Here is a 19,814-nt window from a genome sequence, read left to right on the forward strand (position 1 = left end):
ATTCGGTTCAAAATTACAATAGTGCTAATATATCGCCGGATGGAACCTTCAATCAGAAAGCAAAAGCTCTGGCTCATTTAGCCAGTGGAATGGACAAAATTTTGAACTCCCAAATATTACCCTAACCTCCAATGAGATCTCCCAAATTTTCCCACGGATTTCTCTTGAACTGTAGTAGCAGAATTTCAAGACAATTTTCAAAGATTTAATTCGCGATTGATCTGTTCGACGGAAAACGAAGGCAAATATGAAAGCAAGAAGTAAGTAATTTGACAGACTAAGAGGAATTTAGTGGGATAGTCTGACAGGAGTACAGAACCTACGAGCAAGCGGACTTCTACCAAGATGCGGGAGGGTATCAAGAAGAAAGCTGCAGCGACACGGAAGAAGAATAAAAAGCTTGCGAAAAAAGATCCAACGTGGAAGAGTCGAGTAAAGAACACAGGCCGATTGGAGATTGACCAAATTCCTAATAGTTTCCCCTATAAAAACAAGCTGATTGAGGAGATCTTGAAGGAGAACGAGGCCGAAAAGATTGCGAGAGAGAAGAAGAGACTGGCAAATCGAGAAAAAGCTAAGGAACTTGCCGCCGAGAACGGGCTTGCTGAAGAAATAACATTGGAAGATGATGGAGATTTGGTCGAGGACGAGGAAATGCAAGAGGGAAGCGAGATGAATGCTTTGTTAGCTTATGCCCGTCGGGCGGCGAAAAATATGAATGATGAGGAGGGAGACAGTGGGAACAGCGATGGAGACGCTGATGAGGACCATACCGATGGTGAAGAAATGGATATTGATAGGGAGGTTGTCGAGAAATCCAGTTCTGTCAAAATTCCATCTGGTTGGGCAAAAGAAAGTTCAAGAAAAGCTTTTGACAAAATGTTTAAGTCTGTTGTTGATGCCTCGGATGTGATTTTATATGTTCTAGACGCAAGAGATCCCGAAGGAACGCGTTCCCTAGAAGTAGAAAAAGCGATTTTAGGATCCATGGATAAGAGACTTGTTTTTGTGTTGAACAAGATTGATTTGATCCCATCGAATGTGCAGAAATCGTGGGAAACCTATCTGAAAAATTATTTTCCTGTCATCAGTGTTCGAGCCTCAAATGCAGCACCTAACGCTCAGGTGTTGAACAACAAAAATATTACACCTCAAAGCACTGCGTCAACTCTATTACAGGCTCTGAAATCATACGCTAACCGAGCGAATCTTAAACGGTCGATTTCCGTAGGAATCATCGGCTATCCGAATGTTGGAAAGTCTTCAATTATCAATGCACTGACGTCAAAGCTGGGTGGCCGTAAAAATGTTTGTCCGGTAGGTGCGGAAGCCGGTGTTACCACTTCGTTGCGCGAGGTGAAGATCGACAGCAAGCTGAAACTTATTGATTCGCCTGGAATCGTATTTCCGTCGTCGCAAGAATCGATTACGACTGCAGATATGGACGCAGAAGTAGCTGCGGAGGCGCGTCTTCTTCTCCTAGGCGCGTTACCACCCAAGCAAATAACGGACGCAGCACCGGCTGTGACAATGATTTTACAGCGTCTTGAACCTATTTCTCAGCTCTGGGATGACCTAATGAAGTATTACAATCTTCCGTCACTGATGCCAAAAATGAGCGAGTCTGGAGTTTTCGACAAATCTACAGATTTTCTGGTTCAAGTCGCACGCAAGCGAGGACGTATTGGAAAATTCGGTATTCCTAATATCCAAGCAGCCGCCGTGTCGGTTCTCAACGATTGGCGAGACGGCCGAATCCAGCGATGGGTTTTACCACCCACTACGGTGGCGAATAGTCACGATACGGGTGTTACGGTTTTGAAAAGCAAAGCTGGCAAGAACGTGGAGCAAAAGGAGATTGTGAAGACGTGGGCGGAAGAGTTTAATTTGGAAGGGCTGTGGAGCTCACAAGATCAAAATGACGACAGTGAGATTCAATAAACAGGTGACGCTCTTGACTGTTGTCCGCTGAATACAGAAAAGTTCTTGGTTTTTGTTATTTCAAGTAAAGTACTTCCCGCAAGGTGTCGCTTAGAGCGAGGAAGCAGTCCAGAAATTTGAAAACTAACTGGAAGTGCTATCAGTCATGAGAGTCACATCTCTCAAATTCCGTAACTCGCCATATTGTCCGAAATGTAAATAGCCTTTTTGTAATCTGCTGTGCCGGAATAGGTTTCGTTCTCTGTTGTAATGCGGTTAGCTACTTCGATCATGTTATCAATATTTGGTCTCCTAAGTTTTCATTAAAAGCGATTATTAAAGCATTAGCCTACAGCCGTGTGTTTGTTAACGCGTAGGTGACTTGGTACACTGCGAATCTTCGGTTGGCACTTGCATAGAATAAATTAAATTTGTCTTTAATTTGTTTTAATTTTATTTATTTATCAGACTACAGAGGCTGATCTTTGCATATATCCAGTTATAAAATAAAAAACCTGACCTTCTGAATTCTATTTGATAAATTGGTGTCCTTAGATATCTGATTTGATTTGATTGTAAAGGCGTAAAATTCCACATCTGAGCGAATATCAACTCCCATCTGGCACTGCAACCAAGAAGTCATTACGGAGGATTCCCAAGACAACTGAACCAGACCGATAGTAGCGAACGTAATATTTGGTCGGTTGCCTGCCATTTCGAAAGAAATGCTGAAAATTTTGATTCCGCGATCCGGTAGATTTACCAGTCATCCGCCGCGGACCGGACAGTTGTGCATATATCGCTGGACGACCAAATCATATTCTACAAACGATTCGTCAAGTTCGACCGGCTTCGAAAGTAAATTAGCAGATAATTTGGTATCTCGATTTTCGTTCAAGCCAGCTACGCATTCAATTGCGGATTTATATAGAGATCCGGCGATTTTCAATTCCATCTCCTATTCTACAGGTACTAATTCCGCTCCTGTAGTTGTTCTACATGGATGGATAGCTGCTACTCCGCGGAAAATGTCACGGAAATTGACATTTGCGACGCTTCGGGGTGTACAGGTACATTTCGAAAACTCGAACGAGTTCGGTGAGCATACAACGATCCAACTAGTTCAGCATCTGGCCGACCCGAACAACAACTTACAAGGTGAGATACTTCGGGATATTAGAGTTGAAACGCCAGTTTGTGTGGAAGGAGTTGTGACTCGTCATGATCCCAAAGTGCCGTCGGCTAGGATACAATATGAGATTCAGGTATCCAAAATCCAAGCACTCAACTGCCCACATTTATATGCATCCCAAGTCGGGTCAAGCAAAGAATGGAATTCGAAAGACCGATATTTACAGCTGCGGACGCCTCGCCTTCAGAAAGCTTTGGCACTTCGAAGTCGAGCAGCATCAATTTTACGTACATATCTAGGTAACGATGAGCGATTCACCGAAGTTGAAACGCCGCTGTTGTTTCGGTCAACTCCTGAAGGAGCTCGCGAGTTTATTGTCCCATCGCGAGCGAATTCAGGAAAATTCTATGCCCTCCCTCAGAGTCCACAGCAGTATAAGCAGTTATTAATGGCTGGAGGCGTGCATCGTTACTACCAGATTGCGAAATGTTTTCGTGATGAGGATCTTCGCGCAGACAGACAGCCAGAATTCACTCAAGTCGACCTGGAAATGGGATTTGCGTCTGCGATAGATGTGATGCAAGTCACAGAGACTGCAGTTGCAAAGCTATGGAAAGAACTAAAAGCTGTCGAGTTTCCGAACCCGGTTCCAAGATTAGCCTATGTGGATGCGATGGCCAGATATGGCATTGATAAGCCGGATTTACGTCGCGGTTTAGAGGTATGTTGGCGTGGTGCTAGAGAGATATGATTTTGCGTTGCGTTCTCCTTGGACTGACATTAACTGGCCTTTCTAGATTATCGATTTGAGCAACTATTTTAGAGCTCGCAACGATCCAGACTATTCTGTGTTTGAAATCTTGGTTTATGATCCAACGGTGAATCCGGGGATCATTCCTCCGGTGGTCGCTGCTCCCGATGCCTATCCTACTTTGCGAACTCCTTTGATGCATATTATAGAGACAAAGGAGAGTTTAAGTGCTTGGTTGAAAGACTGTATATCTGAGTATGACCTTTCCCAAACCGGAACAAATGAAAGTGTTCCTTTAGGCGAAGTAGCTAGTCTGGCTGCAGAACTTGCCACGAAAGTCGGGCTCGCACCAGGAATGATCATATACTCCTGTACACGGCAAACGATGCCGTTTGAGAATCCAACTCCGCTTGGTCGCCAACGGCTTTCACTTGTTCGTGAGAGTCTCACCGGTTCTGACAATGACGCACCCCTCTGGGTCGTTGATTTCCCACTTTTCACGCCGGTGGAAGCTGGAGTCAAAAATGGATATATCCAATTTGACTATACAACACTGATGTCAACGCATCATCCATTTACTATGCCATCTCTTGAATCATTACCATATGTCATTGCCGCAACGCAACAGGATCACTCAATCTCCGCTTCTGGATCCACCACCAGTTCCACGACTCAGCTCGATCCGAGAAAAGTCCTAGGACAGCATTACGATTTTGTCCTGAATGGTGTCGAATTAGGAGGTGGATCGACTCGTATTCATGACTCTCTTCTTCAGAGGTTGATTCTTTCCTGTATTCTTCGTGTGCCAAACGTATCTCGGTCCCCCCCGCCTGCAAATGTCGCGGAAGACCAAGACCCACTCAACCCTTTTTCGCATCTCTTGAAAGCGCTCGCGATGGGTTGTCCCCCTCACGCTGGACTTGCACTTGGCTTTGACCGTGTATGTGCACTTTTGTATGGCTCTGAATCAATCAGAGATGTCATTGCTTTTCCCAAAACGATCAGCGGTGCAGACCCGCTTGTGCGAAGCCCAAGCATCGTGCCTGAAGATGTCCTCGCCTTATATCATATCAAGCCGGTTCATTAAATTTAATCGTCCATTAATTGTGTGAGCTAGCGCTCAATATGGTAATTCGATTTACTAAAGTTTGTATATATCTAATTTAATTACATACGACTCTCTCCACACGCAGTCCCAGTCATGTACCAGACATTCTTGCAACCGCGCTGACAAACTATATAACTCTAATCGAACCAAAACACAAAAATAATAAAAATTTGACAAATATCCAACTCAAGGTCATCAGCATAAACTATCCTCACTATCCCTTCATATCTAAACACATTCTAAAATACGAAGAGTGTTAGTGTGGCCCAGACCTGCGATCCAGCCCTGGATAGCAATGACTACTTCACCACGACCAAGAATTCCAAGCTCCACAGCCTGGTCCATGCCCCACTTCAGGCGGTGCTCTACATCCTCAGACCACAGAGCGGGATCAGTTACTTTGGGTCCGTCATAAAGGAATGGGTACACGCCTCGGTAAAGATGTGAATACCGCGCTGCAAGAGCATTACGAGTTACCATCAGAATAGGACATGTCGGACGGTATTTGGAGCATAAACGAGCAGTCGTACCGGAAGTAGAAAGAACAATAATCGCCTTAGCCTGCTGCTCAAAAGAGGCGGAAACAGCGGCAACAGCAATGGTCTCTACAGTATCTGTGGGACGCACCGTCAGCGAACGGAGCTCATTAAAGAGCGGTGGGTAGCAGATCGCCATCTCAGCAAGAAGACAAGTCTCCTGCATCATGGTGACGGCCTCGACAGGGTAGATACCCTTGGCAGTTTCGCCAGACAGCATCACACAATCAGCCCCGTCCAGAACAGCGTTACCAACATCAGAAATCTCCGCTCGTGTTGGACGCGGGTTATATGTCATAGAGTCAAGCATCTGCGTGGCACAGATGACAGGCTTGCCAGCAAGGTTGCACTTGGCAATCATCATCTTCTGAGCGACAAACACTTCGGCGGCTGGAATCTCAATACCAAGGTCGCCTCGCGCAACCATGACGCCATCAGTCTCCTTAAGAATATCATCAAAGTTGTTAAGACCTTGCTGATTCTCAATTTTGGCAATGATCTGAATGTGCTTGCCTTCCTCGCCCAAAACTTCACGGATAGCACGGATATCAGAACCTTGCCGAATGAAGGAGGCGAAAATCATATGGACCTTGTTCTTGACACCAAAAAGAATGTCATCTTTGTCCTTCTCAGACAGAGGCGGAAGATCAACGTCGGTTCCGGGAAGATTGACGCCCTTATGAGATGAAATTTTGCCGTTGTTCAAACACTCCACCTTGAGGTTGCGTGAGTCGATGATTTCGAGAACTTTGAAAGAGAGAACGCCATCGTCTACAAAAATAATGCGGCCAGGTTGGATGACCTTGGTAATATTCTCGTAGTCTAGGTACATAATGCTATTGTCGCACTTGTTTTTGTAGGTTTCATCCGTGGTTATGATCATCTCTGCGCCAATGGTAATGGGGATATCAGCGTCGGCCAGAGTCGATCCAGTACGGATCTCGGGACCCTTTGTGTCGAGAGCAATGGCTAACGGACGACCAGGCATAGCCTTTTCGGCAGCACGGGCGTTATCGATGACGCTTTGATGGTACTCGTGGGTGCCATGAGAGAAGTTCATGCGGACAATGTTTAGACCGGCTAGATTGGGACAATTTGGATTAGAGACTGGCCAGGGCATTGTGTGGCAAGAGAGGTAACATACCTGCGCGGAGACTGTTCATGACTGAGACAGAATTTGTTTTGGGTCCTGTATAGAAATCAGTGCATTATTCAAAAGATGCTTGCCTTGGAGTTTGACTGACCAATTGTGCCGATGATGCAGGTACGACGGAAATTGCGGGCTGGTGCCTTGCCGACGTCGAGCTGCGAGAGCCATTCGAGGGTGGTTGAGGCTTGTTCAAAGATCATTTCTAGTGAGAGCAAAAGACTATGAGGACTATTAAAAAGCGAGAAGATATTGTGTAGGAGAAAGAAGAAGGGAAAAGAGTAGGCGAAGAGAGAAGAGGAGAAGAGGAAGGGACTGGCGGATTTTGATTTTTTTTTGCGGTGGTGGGACGGCCGCCGCTCCCAACCGAGGTGAGGTGTCTGTGGCACGGTTGTTATGGCTACTACAATGACGAGAGGTTTTAGCGAGCGTCTATTTGGACAAAAACAAAAATTGATATATTCTCTATAGATTATGCAGAAATCAATATCAGAAACCTTTTATTTTTGGGCCCAAAAAGCGTGTGTTGCCGGTGGAGTGTAGAAAACAAGAGTTGCATTGATTCCGGTGGATCTGGCGAGGCGATGTTCCATGCTTACAATCGAGCTGAGATGGAGTGGTTGTGGTTATATTTGGAAATGTGGGAACTACAGCAGATTTGTGAATAGCAATTCAAATTGTTCAATGTTTTTAATAATACTCTATTTGCTTGATATTGATTGATGATATGCTGATTTATGCCGATTCTCTCCTCTCTGATCCCACTGTCAGCTTCTCCGGCTGTATCAGCGCGCAAATGACGCCCAACACTGTTCAGGTTAATATTCTTTCTCTGCTGCTAGTCCTCTATGGTCCATCCAATCCTCTCTGTGCATCTAATCGACCCCCCTCTGACGAACTGACTCCTCGCTGCCTAACCATCCAACTATGCACCCCGCTTACTGGTCGCCCATTGGCTGTTGCCCCGCTGCTCACTTTTCCAGGTGTTTTGTTCCTTGTTCCCCTCTCGGTGCCCCGCACCTGGCGGATCAATCTCCTCCGGTCAGACCGTGCTCGAAGGACAGTCGGCCAAAACGATTATTCAACTTGAATCCACGAATTTCATTCTCTTTCTTCGTGTTATTTTCACATTCATCTATAATTTGCTGCTCGCTTCATCCACAAACTGGCCAAATAAAGCACCTCTGGCCGGACTCGGATTTAAACCCTCGTAATTTGCATCACATGACTGCAGTGTTATCAGATCCACACGATACCCTTAGTGGTGTGATTCTGGGAATTCTTGTTTTGGCTTCCAGCAGCCAGACTGTTTAGAGAATACCCCATAGAACTGTTTTCAGAAGAGTTTGAAGAAACAATTCTGGATTTTTTTTTTCTGCTTCACTTTATTTGAGGAGAGTTTTTGGGCTTGAGAGCCGAATATAGGATCATAAATGTTGTTGAATAACAAGGAAATGGTTTCACGGCCCGCGGAACCTGCGAAAGATTCTCCGACATCGAATGCGATTCCTACGCCTCCGCGCTCGCCGCCCACGTATTCTGATCCGGTTCTGACCCCCGCCCCGTTGTCGAGTATCACAACTCTTGGAATCGACTTTACACGTACATTTCCTGGATTATCGCTTGATGAGCTAGTTCGGCCGAGTACGCCGGCGGATGAGAATGACTCTGAGTGTTGTGGCGGAGGATGTTGTGCGGTGTCGTCTGTTGCTTCGGCATCCTGTTCTTCTGATTCTCTGTCTTCTTTGAGTCCTGCTTCCTCGTCTATTGCATTCCCGGACAATCTTGCATTCAAACAGCTAAAATTGCCTTTGTTGAAGATCTCTCGATCCGCGCGTTTGCTGGGAACGACGTCTCTACCACCTTGTTCTGTCAAATTGGAACCAGTAGCACAGTCATGCGCAGAAACTATTGGCACGAATGCGCTGGTACCACCCAAATACCTGAAACCCCACTATCCCTATGATGTACACAATATGCCAATCATTGCTGTCAGAGAACTCACCGGAAAGGACGCTCTCAAACGGACATATCATTTCGATATTGATGTATCGAAGTATCCTGAGGAGATTCCAGGGGTCGATTTTCGCGTCGGCGGTGCTGTCGGTATTTGCTCACGAAACAAACCATCACTGGTTGATGAAATTCTCACATGCCTGAAAATCCCAGACTCCGACAGAGACACGCCTGTTTCTCTCGTGACGTCTGGTGGTCGTTGGCCTTCCATTTGGGGTGAAGAAAAGCCGAGAACACTGACCACCTCCTTCCGAGAAATCCTGACCTGGACACTTGACCTCAATAATGGCATTTTTTCGAAAAATCTTGTCCGAGTGTTGGCCGAATATGCCACGGATGCCAGTGAGCGGGCAATTCTCCTTTGGCTTTGCTCACGGCAAGGCCAATCGACTTTTTGTAACCTACGTTCCGCGCCGTATCCTCCTACTTTGCTACAGCTCTTGCTTGCTTTCCCATCGTCAGTTCCACCAATCGCCCAACTTGCATCTGTATTACCGACACTGATGCCACGCTTCTACTCTCTTTCGTCTGACCCTGTGGAGAATTATATTTCCGATGGTCTCGCGACTCCCATTCGCCGGATTGAGATCGCCGTCACCGTACATGAAGCTAGCGAGCCTTGGCGAGGACCAGGTGTTGTGCGCTCAGGAAATTGCACTGGCTTTCTGGAACAGATTGCGCTTGAATTTCTCCATGGACAGAAAATCGTTACTCTTCCGCTGTTCCGCGGTCTTCAGGCAAATCCACTGGCGAAAGAGTTCCGTGCCGACGGGCCAATGCTGCTTGTCGGTGCCGGCGTTGGAATCGCTCCATTTCGCGGGTTTGTTCAACGACGCTTAAAGAACGCGAATTGTAAAAATAAAGTATGGGTTCTTCAGGGCTGCCGCGACTCGCTTGTCGACGAGCTTTATGCTGGCGAATGGGGTATTAATGACACTGAAGTCAGAAAAGTTGTCCAGTCTCGCCGAGGAACAAAAAAATATGTACAGGATGAACTCGTCGACCAAGCAGATCTTGTCTGGTCAATTATTTCTCATCCTGACGGGAGAATTTTTGTCTGTGGATCGTCAAAGGGTATGGGGGAAGGTGTTTACGCAGCCCTCGTGAAAGTTGCCATGGACAAAGGCCGAATGTCTGAAGATACTGCTAACGAATTTTGGGAGCAGAAAATTAAGTCATGGCAATACGTTACTGAAACTTGGTAAATCATTTTCTAGTCTTTTGCTTAACTATCTGGTGTTTATGGCGTCGCTCTTGGGAATAGCATAACTTGCTGCTATTATACTGATTAACTAATCCACTAATTATACGAATAAATGAAATTATTAAGCAACCAATGCAAAGAATAGATTTATCAAACCTTAGCCTTCTTAAGTTCAGTCCCGTAGTCAGCCTCTACATAGCCCTGATCTATCCGGTTACTCCAATTCGCAGACTCGGCCAAGGGATTTCTATCCGCAGTAACTCCTTCTCCTCTGGCAGTAGGCGTAGATACGCAAGGGCCAGTAGTCGCAGCATCAGATGGAGCTGGAAACGCTGATCCTACCGCTCGCTTTTGCGCTCCTCGACCACTACCTCCAGCAGGTGGCATGCCAACCATACGTACAGGATTCAGTCGAGGATTATCAAATATCTTTGGTGCTTGTCCAGGTGTGACTGGATGTATTCGGTTCGATAGTGCGGGTGATCCTTGGACTTGATTCGAAGGTCCAGAATGGGCGACGTGAGTCGAGACCGGCGTACTAGTAACGTTAGGCTTGTAAATCGGTCTGGAGGTAGAATGGTCGATCGTCTTTCTAATAGACGGTGACTGAAATGACGGATCGAACAACGCAGTTGAGTCTACTGGCTGGTCCTTCTGCACTTCTTCTGCTACTCTCGCAGAGAAAAAAGCTACAGGAGTATTTCGATTGGTAGATTGCAGTCCAGTTTGGTTCAATCCAGTCTGGGGAATACTATCTTGACTTAATATCGGTCCATTTGTCACTTCTGCAGTTTCCGCAGATAATGGTTGGCTCCGTAGTTGGTCCTTGTGAATAGATCCTTGTAGTCCCAATTGTGGCGCTGAGCTCGCCAACGTCTGTTCTTCGCGAATAGATGTGTCCGGTCGTATCGTATTCCGACTATCGTTACCAGCATGATCATCAAATGTAACCAGCTCGCCTCCATCAAACCTGGTCCAATCTCGAGTCAGTCACAGAATACAATCTAATCGTTAAAGTACATACGACTCATAGTCAACTAAATCTTCTGATGGAACATTGAACGCGTCTATGTCTTCTTCTAAACATACTCCAAGTCAATTTCTGTCACTGGTCTAACGATTCGCTATTCGTACCATTAAAATCCTCTAAAAAATCGCTCCCGTATTCCATATCGGAATCATCGCCCCCATTAGTGCCTAGCCGACGTTCAGAGTTGGCATGATCTTGATTAGTCTCAGGTCGACTCGCTCCTCGCGTATTATTTCTTTCACCTCGGATATTGGTGCTGCGGTCGGTCGTCAATTTCAAGTTTGACTTTTCATTTAGCACTCCCTTGGTATATGTGCTGGTAACCATCGATCGGCTGTTGTTCCTAAATTCTCCAATCTGATTGGACCGCGACATAGGAGTTTGCGGCCCAACACTCGGCTCTGATCTAGCTGGACCCATATTAGACCGGTCATTTTGCGGACGAAACTCGGGCGCTCGATATAAATCCTGAGGTTCGAGTTGAGGTCGCTAGCAAGTCAGAATTGCATTCCATAACCAGAGAAAGAACTTACAGAAGGTCTATTTAGAGTCGAAATCTGCTTGATGTATTCGCTATCGTATAGACAGTTTCCAAGCAAAGGACCAAAAGACCTTAAGCACCGTTTAAGCGCGTCGGTAGTCGCCTCCTTTCGGCACTAAAACAAGTTAGAATGTCTTTGATAACCAGTCTCACGACGGCAAATAGCGCACCTTATCAAACGCTGCATGCCAGGATCTGACGTTTTCGATATGGCCGGAGCCAACATCCTAAATTGTAAGCTATATGAAGATAATACGTTGTAGTTTTCTCTTACCTCATGAAATGTCCCGTCGCGCAGAGTGACCCGAATCGTAACCGACATGACCAGTATATACTTCCCTTCTTTTGTCTGTTCTCTCTAAACAATTAGACTCGGCGAAAAAAGAAACAAAGAAAACTCACATGATCCGTCGAGATGTTTCGTATTTCGGTCGACCACCCATTAAATCCAAACACTTCATTTGCAAGATTGATCGCCTTCCAACCCTCCAAGTAGTGCACCTTACCACCTCCAGCGCCAGGACGTTTCGAGATATATTCTGGGCCGAGTAGTCTATTGAGTCGGTCTTGAATTGCCTTTGTCTCTGCAGAATTCCAAGAATTGGACCATTGTGAGTTTGAGTTTGTCGTCGACATTGCGGACCAATTGCGGTGCTGATCACCTTCCGCGGGCATTTCTTATGCAAATCTGGACGTTGCGGTCCAAAAATTTAAGTCTCGAAAAATAAAATAAATTTTAAACAAATTCAATCAATAGGCTAATTTCAGGAAATTTCTGATATCCTGATATCTTTGCAATACTGTATAGATCGGAAAGAAGAAATCAGGTCAATTACTATGGTCTTGCAGAACAAACGCGGTTTCTGTTTACTTTTGAATTCGCGTGTTTAACGCGTGCGCGGCGTTGGTGTTTCTTTCTGCCGATTTTCAATTGCCTTTTCCGCTAAATTAAGTCTGTTCGATCCGCAATAATTTTCATCAAATATAGGTCAGAGAATTTAAATAGAGAAGTCAGAGGCCTCAAAGCAGATTGCAGACATCGTCGAATCGAGAATATCAAATGCCGGCAATTGCAAGAGCATTTCCGCAAACCTCGTCCGGCAGACCAGAAGCGCTCAACTACCATGTCATTTATTCGTACATTTTACAGCACAGATTTGGCCATCTGGTGAAGACAACTTTTATTCTACTATATCTCTTTTTTTTAGCTGTTCGTTTTCGTCATGGCTGTGAGTAACGCCGAAATCAAATAGAACTGTCTATTGACCGAATTTAGGGATCAAGGCCATGTTGCCCTTTCATGCTTTGGCGATGACATTCGCTGTGTTTTGTCTTTTTGTGGTTAGAAAGGCTCGTCTGCATGGTATTTAGAATTTCACTGTATTTTTAACGTCCAATCCTGATCTTAGCAGTTGACATCCAGTGTTCACCTAGTTTGGCTCTCCAAATTTGGCAGCGTTTATGCCGAAGATATTTCCTGGCAATTGTCTTGGTGTACTGCATATCCAGTTATATATTTGTTCGGTTTTATTGCAATGAGTTTTCGGGGCTGGATATTTATTTACTCAAAAAGTCAGTGATCCACTGATCTCTAACCATGTCTAACAAGCACAGGGAACTTGAACTTGCGAGGGTTAACGAAAGGCGAACTGTCCTTTACTTTTTGGCCTTTTTCGATGGCTCATTTATTGCTGTAATTCATTGTCTAGCAGACTTTGATCTTATCAGATTACCAGAGGTCAAGGTATGATTTCCGATGATGTTTCTCTACAGTATATTGACTCCAAAGACTGATCCTATGACCCGAGTTATTGCTGCTATTACACCATCTGTCTTGTGTGCATTTCTTGGTAGCTTTTTTTCTCTAATTTTGGGAACTATTTCTTACTGGTTGCTGAGGACTCCGATATGGCGTACTTGGCTCGGACTTCGTCGATGGTTGGCATCGTAAGTACCAAGAGGTTTTCAGCAGAATAGGTTTAACATGCAGATGGTCGAAAAACACGGATCTCTACCGGTCTAACATTCCAGGCCCTTTCCCGTTTCCTGTGGTCCATGAACTGCTGATGTCCTTTATGTTGTTCTTTATATTTTTCATGGCAAACGAGATGTTTTCAATTTACATGTCTCGAGGAGCCATCCATAGAGGAAAGCCAATTTCCGAGAAATCATCAGATCCGAATGGGACACTAATTTCAGGTTTGAAATCTTACAAACGAAATTTTTCAAGAGTAAGGGACGCTTGTTTAATTGGTTGAATAATATTGACTGGGTAGCGCACGGCATATCAAGAATTGTCATATCTAGCGAGAAATAGCAGCAAACGTCGGGATTCGATCTATAAAGATATTGAGAAGCCGACGATCTGGAGCCAGATTTGTGGAGAATGCTTAAATGTGATTTTGGAAATGCGCAAGCCGTTTGAACTAGAGAATCCAAATGTAGCGAATCCGCTAACGTCGAAGACATTCGCGCACATAACATCTTCTCCGACAGATGGTACAATACAAAAGTCGCCGACAATTAAGACAAGGCGAGAGAATATATTTGTATCTTCAAAGGGAAAGCTTTCGGCATCATCGATTGAGCGGAAGCTTGTCAGCAGTTCGCAGGATCCCAAGGCAGTACAATCATCAACTGTAGTAGGATGGTTTTCTGAACTTCAAGCCACAGTTTATCAAGGATATGAAGCGTTATGCTCATATGTGGTCATATTTTTAAGCACAGGACTTGGATTCCCGTTTCGTCGGACAATTCAGCGAAAGACAATGATTCTGGCAGCCAACAAATATATGTTTTTCGATGCTGTCGAGGGGTTATCGCAACTTGTGTGTTTTTCAATAACCGAGGATTTGTACGGAACAGTGCAGTATGATATTTCGCGCATTTTGACAGAATATAACAATACATTGACAATTTTTGAACTGTTTATGGACTCACCGCCCCTTGATTGGACGGATGTCGAAAACAAGCAGTACATAGTCAAAGGTCATAATTATGATAGGCTAATTCCGCTTCCGGAAGTGCAAGATTTATATGAATCAGTCTATCTTGGGTTGGATCGGATTGTAGGCACATTCAAACCTCATCTAGCAGGCATGGGATTGACAGCAGATGTCTTGCAGCGCTGCCGGAGTATGGAAGACGCAGACGATTGATAGGCAATGCATCTTAAAAATAGAATTATATACAATTATTATTCAATACATCTTCATTAAATTAAACCCACAAATCTTTGGAAACGCATCCAAGCACCTTCAGGAGAGAGCTTTGGACGGACGTCGAGATAAAAAGTAGGAATATTGCGGTTATTGGGATCTGGTCGGCCGGCATAGAAGTCGATAATGTATTCTATTTGCTTTCCGCAGCGATCGATGATCCAATCATGCCTATCGAAAGGTTCTTGGTAACTGAAATGTAAGTGCTAAATAATTGCTACGGTTCACGGTATACGTACCCAAGTAAGGAATTAATCCAAGCCCGAGGAGATAAATTCTTTGAATCGCCTGCGAATGAAACCAGTTTAGGCCCTCCGCATCTAAATCTGGTCAGAAAGATGTATGGCACTCAAAAACTTCCAAACCAAAAACATACACTTCAGCTCCCATTGGGCGTTCCCATCGCAAAATTTCCTGCCATGCGCGCTCATTGACAGCGTTATGTATCGGCACGACAACCCGCATGTCTGCAGCTTGAGGATCCCAGTTTTTCCGCTTCATAGCACTATAGAACATTTCTTCAGAGGGATAAACCCAGTTTTGTGCACCTGAAACAGCTCCGCCATGGTCACCTTCGCCGCCGTTGTATCCGTACATGTCTGCTCTTGGGATGGACGAGATCTCGCGGTCTTTAGCTAAATTCAAATTCGAAGGTCCATGTGCAGATGGAGGTATTGGTTTGCTAACGTTGTCTTTCTTGTTGTCTTTGCCTAGTATTGAGGACGTCCATGTGTTCCTCGAATTATGGTCGACGGGACATTCTTGCCCTTCTGCAGAAGCTTTCAGAGCTTCATGGTTGACCGGACAAGCGGCCTCTCTGTTGTCTGAAGTCATTTAAAATATTTCTTCGACTTGCTTGTTTACATTAATCAGCTATCACAGCTATTTCCTAATTTATTCCACCTTTCAATCACAAAATTTCAAATTTCAAATTCCAAGGATTTTGAAAATGTATCTTCCGAATTGCGAATTTAAAGTCCCAATTGTCTGAATATTTTGGAGATTATGGATTAGTTATGACTTAACTGAATATTCTGGATTTAAATAACATGGAAAGGAATTATCTACACAAGAATAAAAACTAAATAATTTTGTCTTCTTAAACTGGCAGCTAATAACTATGACCGTGGTTTTGAAACCTGCATTGACTGTATGTCCAGATCTCCGTATTACACTTTCTTTACTGCTAATTCAACCAGAGTACAGTCTTCCATGGACCTGTAACCGCATTGGAGTTCCACAATGATCTGCTACTAGCTGGAAAAGGTTCGTCTTTGGTCATATACAATTGGTCAAGTTCCAAGATTCTTCGGATCATTAAGCTATTCAAACGCAACAAAATCCAAGGGATAGTCGTTAGTATGTGTGAGCTACGCAACCTGTTTTCTTTTATTCACCCTGAAATTAGATTCTTCCAAAGCGTTGATATGGGGCTCCTACTCGTTTGCAATTGTCTTACTTTCAAATTTATTCGAAGAAACTTCAGTCAAAGAATACATTCTTCCAGATTGGCTTATGACTGGCTCCTGGGGATTTGACGGTCGGGCGTACTTTGTCACTGGTCATAATGCCTTGATTTGTATAGACAGCAATGGGAACCAGATTGAAGACATCACTGATTGTGCAATCGACTGCAGTCTGTATTCAGCTGCATTGCATATTACCCAGACTCAAGTGGTAATCGCAGCTGGCACGGTCTTCGGACCGATTGATATATGGTCCAATACCGACAGAAAACTGATATGCTCATTAGAAGGCCATGAAGGGTCAATATTCAACGTCGCGTTCTCCCAATGCGGTACTCTTATTGCTAGTTGTTCGGATGATCGCTCGATTCGGTTGTGGGATATACAGTCCAAAACTTGTTTGGCTATAGGCTGGGGTCACACAGCTAGAATTTGGCAACTGCGCTTTGTCGATGACTTAATAGTAAGTACTGGGGAGGATAATACAGCCCGTGAATGGAAGCAAAAAGACGGCAAATTGGTGTGTACGCAGGTCTGGGAAGGACATACTGGACGTAATGTTTGGTCCTTGGCAATCAATAGAACAAATATGTCTGTCGTGGCAACAGGAGGTGCTGATGGCCGGATTCGACTTTGGGACTCAGAGTTTAATCGGAACTATATTGGTAAGTTGTCGGAAGATTAGCTCTGACTGTTCCTGACCTTTTCCAGATGACCACATCATCCTCTTCTACGACAACATAGCCTCACAGTTCAAGTCTACGGTAAGCACTATAGTTATTCCAAGGAGACGCGAATCTAACCTAACTAGAGAGGAGTGGTAAAACAATACGCGCCTATATCTGCAAACACTTACGCATTTTCGACGACTCAAGGTTACATTATTACTTATAATCTCGATACACGTATCTGGTCGGATTTGTATCAAAATTCTTGTTTGACCGGATTCAGTCTCATGAGGGAATGGCCCGGTTTGGGCCTTATTGCGGTTGGTGACCGTTTTGGAAAGATATTTATTATTTCGGGAAATTCTGGGAAGGTAAAAGATTCATATGCGTTTAGACATTCACAAACTTACTCGGACCAGGTTGCTATCATGGAACCGCCCACTTCCAACTGTGGAAAGCCAACAGAACTGCTTAATTTGGCTACTGAGAGGAATATTTTCATGCTAGTGCAGTATGCGAACAGTTCTGTGCCATGGCAGTTTTTCAAGTTTGACAACGCCTCTGATTATCTTCATCTGACATGCTCTTATGTTTTAGAGGCATGTTCGACATTTCCGTTTTCGGCGGCTTGTTTGAGTGATGATGGCGAAGCCTTGTTTATTGGATCACGATTTGGTGGTCTTATTCGGTATTTACTCAATCATGGCTCAGACCGTCTAGAGATTAAAGGTTGTTGGCGAAGAATTGTGTCTGAAGATTGTATTACTGCCATGGAAATTGTATTTGAACAGGATGATTTTGTCGACCTCTCGTTTACCACTCGTTCGGGTTCTTATGCCATATGTTCAATTTCAAAATATTCAGAAAAGCTGGAGACTATACATCTCAACCGAGTTTCGAAGGGAAGAATAGAAGGAGTAAGAAGTTGATCGTACTCTTAGTCTAATTTATTAACACACATAGGCCAAGTACATATCTGGTAATTTAATTGTATGGGGATTTTGGAACAATTATTTTTTTGTCTGGAATGAATCGGAACAATATGAAATCATGTCTGAGGTTTGTGGGGGTCCGCATCGATTCTGGCACTTTATTATTCGTTCACTGACCGATTATGTGTTCGTATATACTAAGACCGCTTCCATCTGTTTCTGCCCTGCGACAATTGAATCGAAATATAGCGCAGGAATATTACAGGATGGAAGTCATGGTCGTGAAATCCGGGCTATGGTCACTGCTCCAATCAGTAATGTGAAGAATGGTCGTTTGATAGCCAGTGGTTCTGAAGATACGTGTGTCCGATTGGCAAACGTGTTTCCTGATGGTAGTCTAAAGACTTTGTGGATCCTCAGGCGGCATGTGTCCGGTATCCAGGAGATAAAATGGTCGAGAGATGGCAAGTTTCTGTTTACCAGCTCTGCGCGAGAAGAGTTTTTCGTGTGGAAAGTTACTTTGCGAGAGAAGAATGTCTACATTTATCCCGTTGCAGCAGCACCAGTCGCAAGCGAATATCCGGATTTGCGTGTCATGGATTTCACGATTCAAGCTCTACCGAGTGGTTGTTATTTTATTAGTACAGTGTATTCGGATTCGAGTATTAAATGCTGGAAGTTTGATGGCAACTCGCTGGTACTAGTTGGAAGAGGGAAATATAAAACATGTTGTATTTTCAAAGTGGCGTCGGTATATAGCAACGGCAGGTATTTTGTTTTGGCTGGAAGCTCAGATGGGTATGTTTCATGTTGGGATCTTTCTTTACATTTGCAATCCGTCGATCACATTGAACTTGTGTTTCCTTTGCCAAAATGGAGTCTCGCTATCCATCAGTCGAGTATCAAATCTATGATGATTTTTGAGACCAAATCTAATTTGTTGATCATCACAGGCGGAGATGACAATAGTTTACAGCTTACACGAGTATCTCCTGATTTCACATCTGCAAGTGCATATCAATCATTTCCAGCAGCACATGCCTCGACCGTGTCTGCTCTGGCAAAATACGACTCGAATACTATAATCTCTGCTGCTGTCGACCAGAAGATTCGCGTTTGGCAATTTGTGAATGAAAATCTGCAAATGTCTGGTATCTATCATACGTCAGCATCGGATACTGGTTGCTTATCAATTATTTCTGAACGTATGATGTTAGTAGGAGGGGCAGGATTAGATGTACTCAGGGTAGAATAATGTATATATGTTTATACTAATGCACACTATTACGAGAATCAGAACAGTCATAGGCCAACCAGACTTTGATGGCGTGCTCGGTATAATTTCTTTGCGTGCCAGTAATTTTTCATCCGTTGGATCAATTGAAAAAATCCTGATTTTGGTTTTTGGTATCTTTGTGGATATGAGCTTGAGTGTGCAAATCGGCCTGGACCTACATTAGTTAGAATATACCGATTCAAAGCGTGAAAGTAGAGGATTGGTAATCGTACTAGCAGGGACTCTGGATATCGTAGATCGATTGAACGAGCCGAGATGATTTAGCTTTTGGGTCTGTTCGGAAAGATGATGAAGTCTATCCGGATTCGACAGGATCGAGGGACATTCAGAAATCAGTCGGACAAATTCCCTTCTCTTCCTTCGGATGTCATCAGTTTCCCAGGAAGTCACTATTTCATGAAGATTGCTGGTGTTGTTTTTATTGCTAGTCTCGAGGTTACTCAGAAAGGACAACGCACTTTGTTGCAGCTCTACTTTCCGTTCCAGGTTTGCATCTTGCTGGTCTGCCTTCCGTCGCAATATTTCTGCACTTTGCCGCAGCTTGAATAACTGTGAAATGTCGTTCTGCTGGACTTTAGAGATATCCAAACTAGAGTCATTTGAACTTGGAGTGTCCTCCTCGATAATAAATACGCTTCGTTCATGTAGTGGCATACACCATATTTTAGACTCGTGCGAACTTTGATCACTCGTATCCATTTTTTATGTAGCTATAACGATTCAGTTGATTATATAATAACCGAATATTATTTTAGATCTCAAGAGCGTCTACTTGAATATTCAGTGCCTATTGGAGTTCTATGTTGATCTGTCGGATGATGAAATTCCCAAGTATCTCCCACTTGGCC

General features: G+C 44.2%; 9 protein-coding genes across 9 annotated transcripts; 5 read left to right on the plus strand and 4 right to left on the minus strand.

Moving 5' to 3' along the window:
* The first annotated feature begins 70 nt into the window (after positions 1 to 70).
* V1516DRAFT_369217 (P-loop containing nucleoside triphosphate hydrolase protein) lies at positions 71 to 2,293 on the plus strand. The gene is made up of 2 exons (XM_066918957.1): positions 71 to 241; positions 293 to 2,293. Exon 2 carries the CDS (start codon positions 346 to 348, stop codon positions 1,939 to 1,941), a length of 1,596 nt encoding a protein of 531 aa, XP_066777620.1. The 5' UTR covers positions 71 to 241; positions 293 to 345; the 3' UTR covers positions 1,942 to 2,293.
* On the plus strand, positions 2,294 to 5,015 carry V1516DRAFT_369043 (tRNA synthetases class II-domain-containing protein). Its single transcript, XM_066918956.1, has 2 exons — positions 2,294 to 3,773; positions 3,850 to 5,015. Exons 1-2 carry the CDS (start codon positions 2,646 to 2,648, stop codon positions 4,888 to 4,890), a joined length of 2,169 nt encoding a protein of 722 aa, XP_066777621.1. The 5' UTR covers positions 2,294 to 2,645; the 3' UTR covers positions 4,891 to 5,015.
* Positions 4,904 to 6,878, minus strand: V1516DRAFT_651665 (pyruvate kinase). The gene is made up of 3 exons (XM_066920265.1): positions 6,692 to 6,878; positions 6,592 to 6,636; positions 4,904 to 6,527 (listed from the first exon to the last, which is right to left on the minus strand). The coding sequence occupies exons 1-3, from the start codon at positions 6,795 to 6,797 to the stop codon at positions 5,140 to 5,142; spliced, it is 1,539 nt and encodes a 512-aa protein (XP_066777622.1). The 5' UTR covers positions 6,798 to 6,878; the 3' UTR covers positions 4,904 to 5,139.
* A 1,149-nt stretch (positions 6,879 to 8,027) lies between these two features.
* Positions 8,028 to 9,815, plus strand: V1516DRAFT_696007 (uncharacterized protein; the record flags this gene model as incomplete). Its single annotated transcript, XM_066924017.1, has 2 exons — positions 8,028 to 8,128; positions 8,168 to 9,815. 2 exons carry the CDS (start codon positions 8,028 to 8,030, stop codon positions 9,813 to 9,815), a joined length of 1,749 nt encoding a protein of 582 aa, XP_066777623.1.
* Positions 9,810 to 12,245, minus strand: V1516DRAFT_675819 (uncharacterized protein). The gene is made up of 7 exons (XM_066922313.1): positions 11,788 to 12,245; positions 11,660 to 11,743; positions 11,556 to 11,612; positions 11,378 to 11,500; positions 10,949 to 11,333; positions 10,839 to 10,893; positions 9,810 to 10,784 (listed from the first exon to the last, which is right to left on the minus strand). The coding sequence occupies exons 1-7, from the start codon at positions 12,058 to 12,060 to the stop codon at positions 9,965 to 9,967; spliced, it is 1,797 nt and encodes a 598-aa protein (XP_066777624.1). The 5' UTR covers positions 12,061 to 12,245; the 3' UTR covers positions 9,810 to 9,964.
* An 81-nt stretch (positions 12,246 to 12,326) lies between these two features.
* On the plus strand, positions 12,327 to 14,603 carry V1516DRAFT_638273 (nucleoporin protein Ndc1-Nup). The gene is made up of 7 exons (XM_066920062.1): positions 12,327 to 12,614; positions 12,662 to 12,748; positions 12,798 to 12,957; positions 13,000 to 13,129; positions 13,175 to 13,332; positions 13,376 to 13,616; positions 13,662 to 14,603. The coding sequence occupies exons 1-7, from the start codon at positions 12,446 to 12,448 to the stop codon at positions 14,541 to 14,543; spliced, it is 1,827 nt and encodes a 608-aa protein (XP_066777625.1). The 5' UTR covers positions 12,327 to 12,445; the 3' UTR covers positions 14,544 to 14,603.
* Positions 14,600 to 15,437, minus strand: V1516DRAFT_696009 (cytochrome c/c1 heme-lyase; the record flags this gene model as incomplete). Its single annotated transcript, XM_066924018.1, has 3 exons — positions 14,600 to 14,795; positions 14,843 to 14,923; positions 14,980 to 15,437. The coding sequence occupies 3 exons, from the start codon at positions 15,435 to 15,437 to the stop codon at positions 14,600 to 14,602; spliced, it is 735 nt and encodes a 244-aa protein (XP_066777626.1).
* A 143-nt stretch (positions 15,438 to 15,580) lies between these two features.
* On the plus strand, positions 15,581 to 19,025 carry V1516DRAFT_368251 (WD40-repeat-containing domain protein). Its single transcript, XM_066918955.1, has 7 exons — positions 15,581 to 15,753; positions 15,803 to 15,962; positions 16,012 to 16,734; positions 16,781 to 16,833; positions 16,881 to 17,108; positions 17,157 to 17,654; positions 17,701 to 19,025. Exons 1-7 carry the CDS (start codon positions 15,724 to 15,726, stop codon positions 18,922 to 18,924), a joined length of 2,916 nt encoding a protein of 971 aa, XP_066777627.1. The 5' UTR covers positions 15,581 to 15,723; the 3' UTR covers positions 18,925 to 19,025.
* V1516DRAFT_675834 (uncharacterized protein) lies at positions 18,786 to 19,798 on the minus strand. Its single transcript, XM_066922314.1, has 2 exons — positions 19,179 to 19,798; positions 18,786 to 19,120 (listed from the first exon to the last, which is right to left on the minus strand). The coding sequence occupies exons 1-2, from the start codon at positions 19,663 to 19,665 to the stop codon at positions 18,972 to 18,974; spliced, it is 636 nt and encodes a 211-aa protein (XP_066777628.1). The 5' UTR covers positions 19,666 to 19,798; the 3' UTR covers positions 18,786 to 18,971.
* Positions 19,799 to 19,814: the final 16 nt, after the last annotated feature.

This window comes from Lipomyces oligophaga (genome assembly GCF_038497815.1).
Source record: "Lipomyces oligophaga strain CBS 7107 unplaced genomic scaffold V1516scaffold_4, whole genome shotgun sequence".
Lineage (NCBI taxonomy): Eukaryota > Fungi > Ascomycota > Lipomycetes > Lipomycetales > Lipomycetaceae > Lipomyces > [Lipomyces] oligophaga.

Coding starts and splice junctions, on each gene's coding strand:
- V1516DRAFT_369217 (XM_066918957.1), top strand. CDS start 346: ATGCGGGAGGGTATCAAGAAGAAAGCTGCAGCGACACGGAAGAAGAAT.
- V1516DRAFT_369043 (XM_066918956.1), top strand. CDS start 2,646: ATGCTGAAAATTTTGATTCCGCGATCCGGTAGATTTACCAGTCATCCG. Junction 3,774..3,849: donor ATTTACGTCGCGGTTTAGAG/GTATGTTGGCGT, acceptor TGGCCTTTCTAG/ATTATCGATTTGAGCAACTA.
- V1516DRAFT_651665 (XM_066920265.1), bottom strand. CDS start 6,797: ATGATCTTTGAACAAGCCTCAACCACCCTCGAATGGCTCTCGCAGCTC. Junction 6,637..6,691: donor CTGCATCATCGGCACAATTG/GTCAGTCAAACT, acceptor ATTTCTATACAG/GACCCAAAACAAATTCTGTC. Junction 6,528..6,591: donor CATGAACAGTCTCCGCGCAG/GTATGTTACCTC, acceptor GTCCCAATCTAG/CCGGTCTAAACATTGTCCGC.
- V1516DRAFT_675819 (XM_066922313.1), bottom strand. CDS start 12,060: ATGCCCGCGGAAGGTGATCAGCACCGCAATTGGTCCGCAATGTCGACG. Junction 11,613..11,659: donor GCGACGGGACATTTCATGAG/GTAAGAGAAAAC, acceptor CTTACAATTTAG/GATGTTGGCTCCGGCCATAT. Junction 10,894..10,948: donor TTTTTTAGAGGATTTTAATG/GTACGAATAGCG, acceptor GAGTATGTTTAG/AAGAAGACATAGACGCGTTC.
- V1516DRAFT_638273 (XM_066920062.1), top strand. CDS start 12,446: ATGCCGGCAATTGCAAGAGCATTTCCGCAAACCTCGTCCGGCAGACCA. Junction 12,615..12,661: donor TGTTCGTTTTCGTCATGGCT/GTGAGTAACGCC, acceptor GACCGAATTTAG/GGATCAAGGCCATGTTGCCC. Junction 13,617..13,661: donor ACAAACGAAATTTTTCAAGA/GTAAGGGACGCT, acceptor TTGACTGGGTAG/CGCACGGCATATCAAGAATT.
- V1516DRAFT_368251 (XM_066918955.1), top strand. CDS start 15,724: ATGACCGTGGTTTTGAAACCTGCATTGACT. Junction 15,754..15,802: donor TTTTGAAACCTGCATTGACT/GTATGTCCAGAT, acceptor TAATTCAACCAG/AGTACAGTCTTCCATGGACC. Junction 17,109..17,156: donor TTTCGGGAAATTCTGGGAAG/GTAAAAGATTCA, acceptor TACTCGGACCAG/GTTGCTATCATGGAACCGCC.
- V1516DRAFT_675834 (XM_066922314.1), bottom strand. CDS start 19,665: ATGGATACGAGTGATCAAAGTTCGCACGAGTCTAAAATATGGTGTATG. Junction 19,121..19,178: donor GATATCCAGAGTCCCTGCTA/GTACGATTACCA, acceptor TAACTAATGTAG/GTCCAGGCCGATTTGCACAC.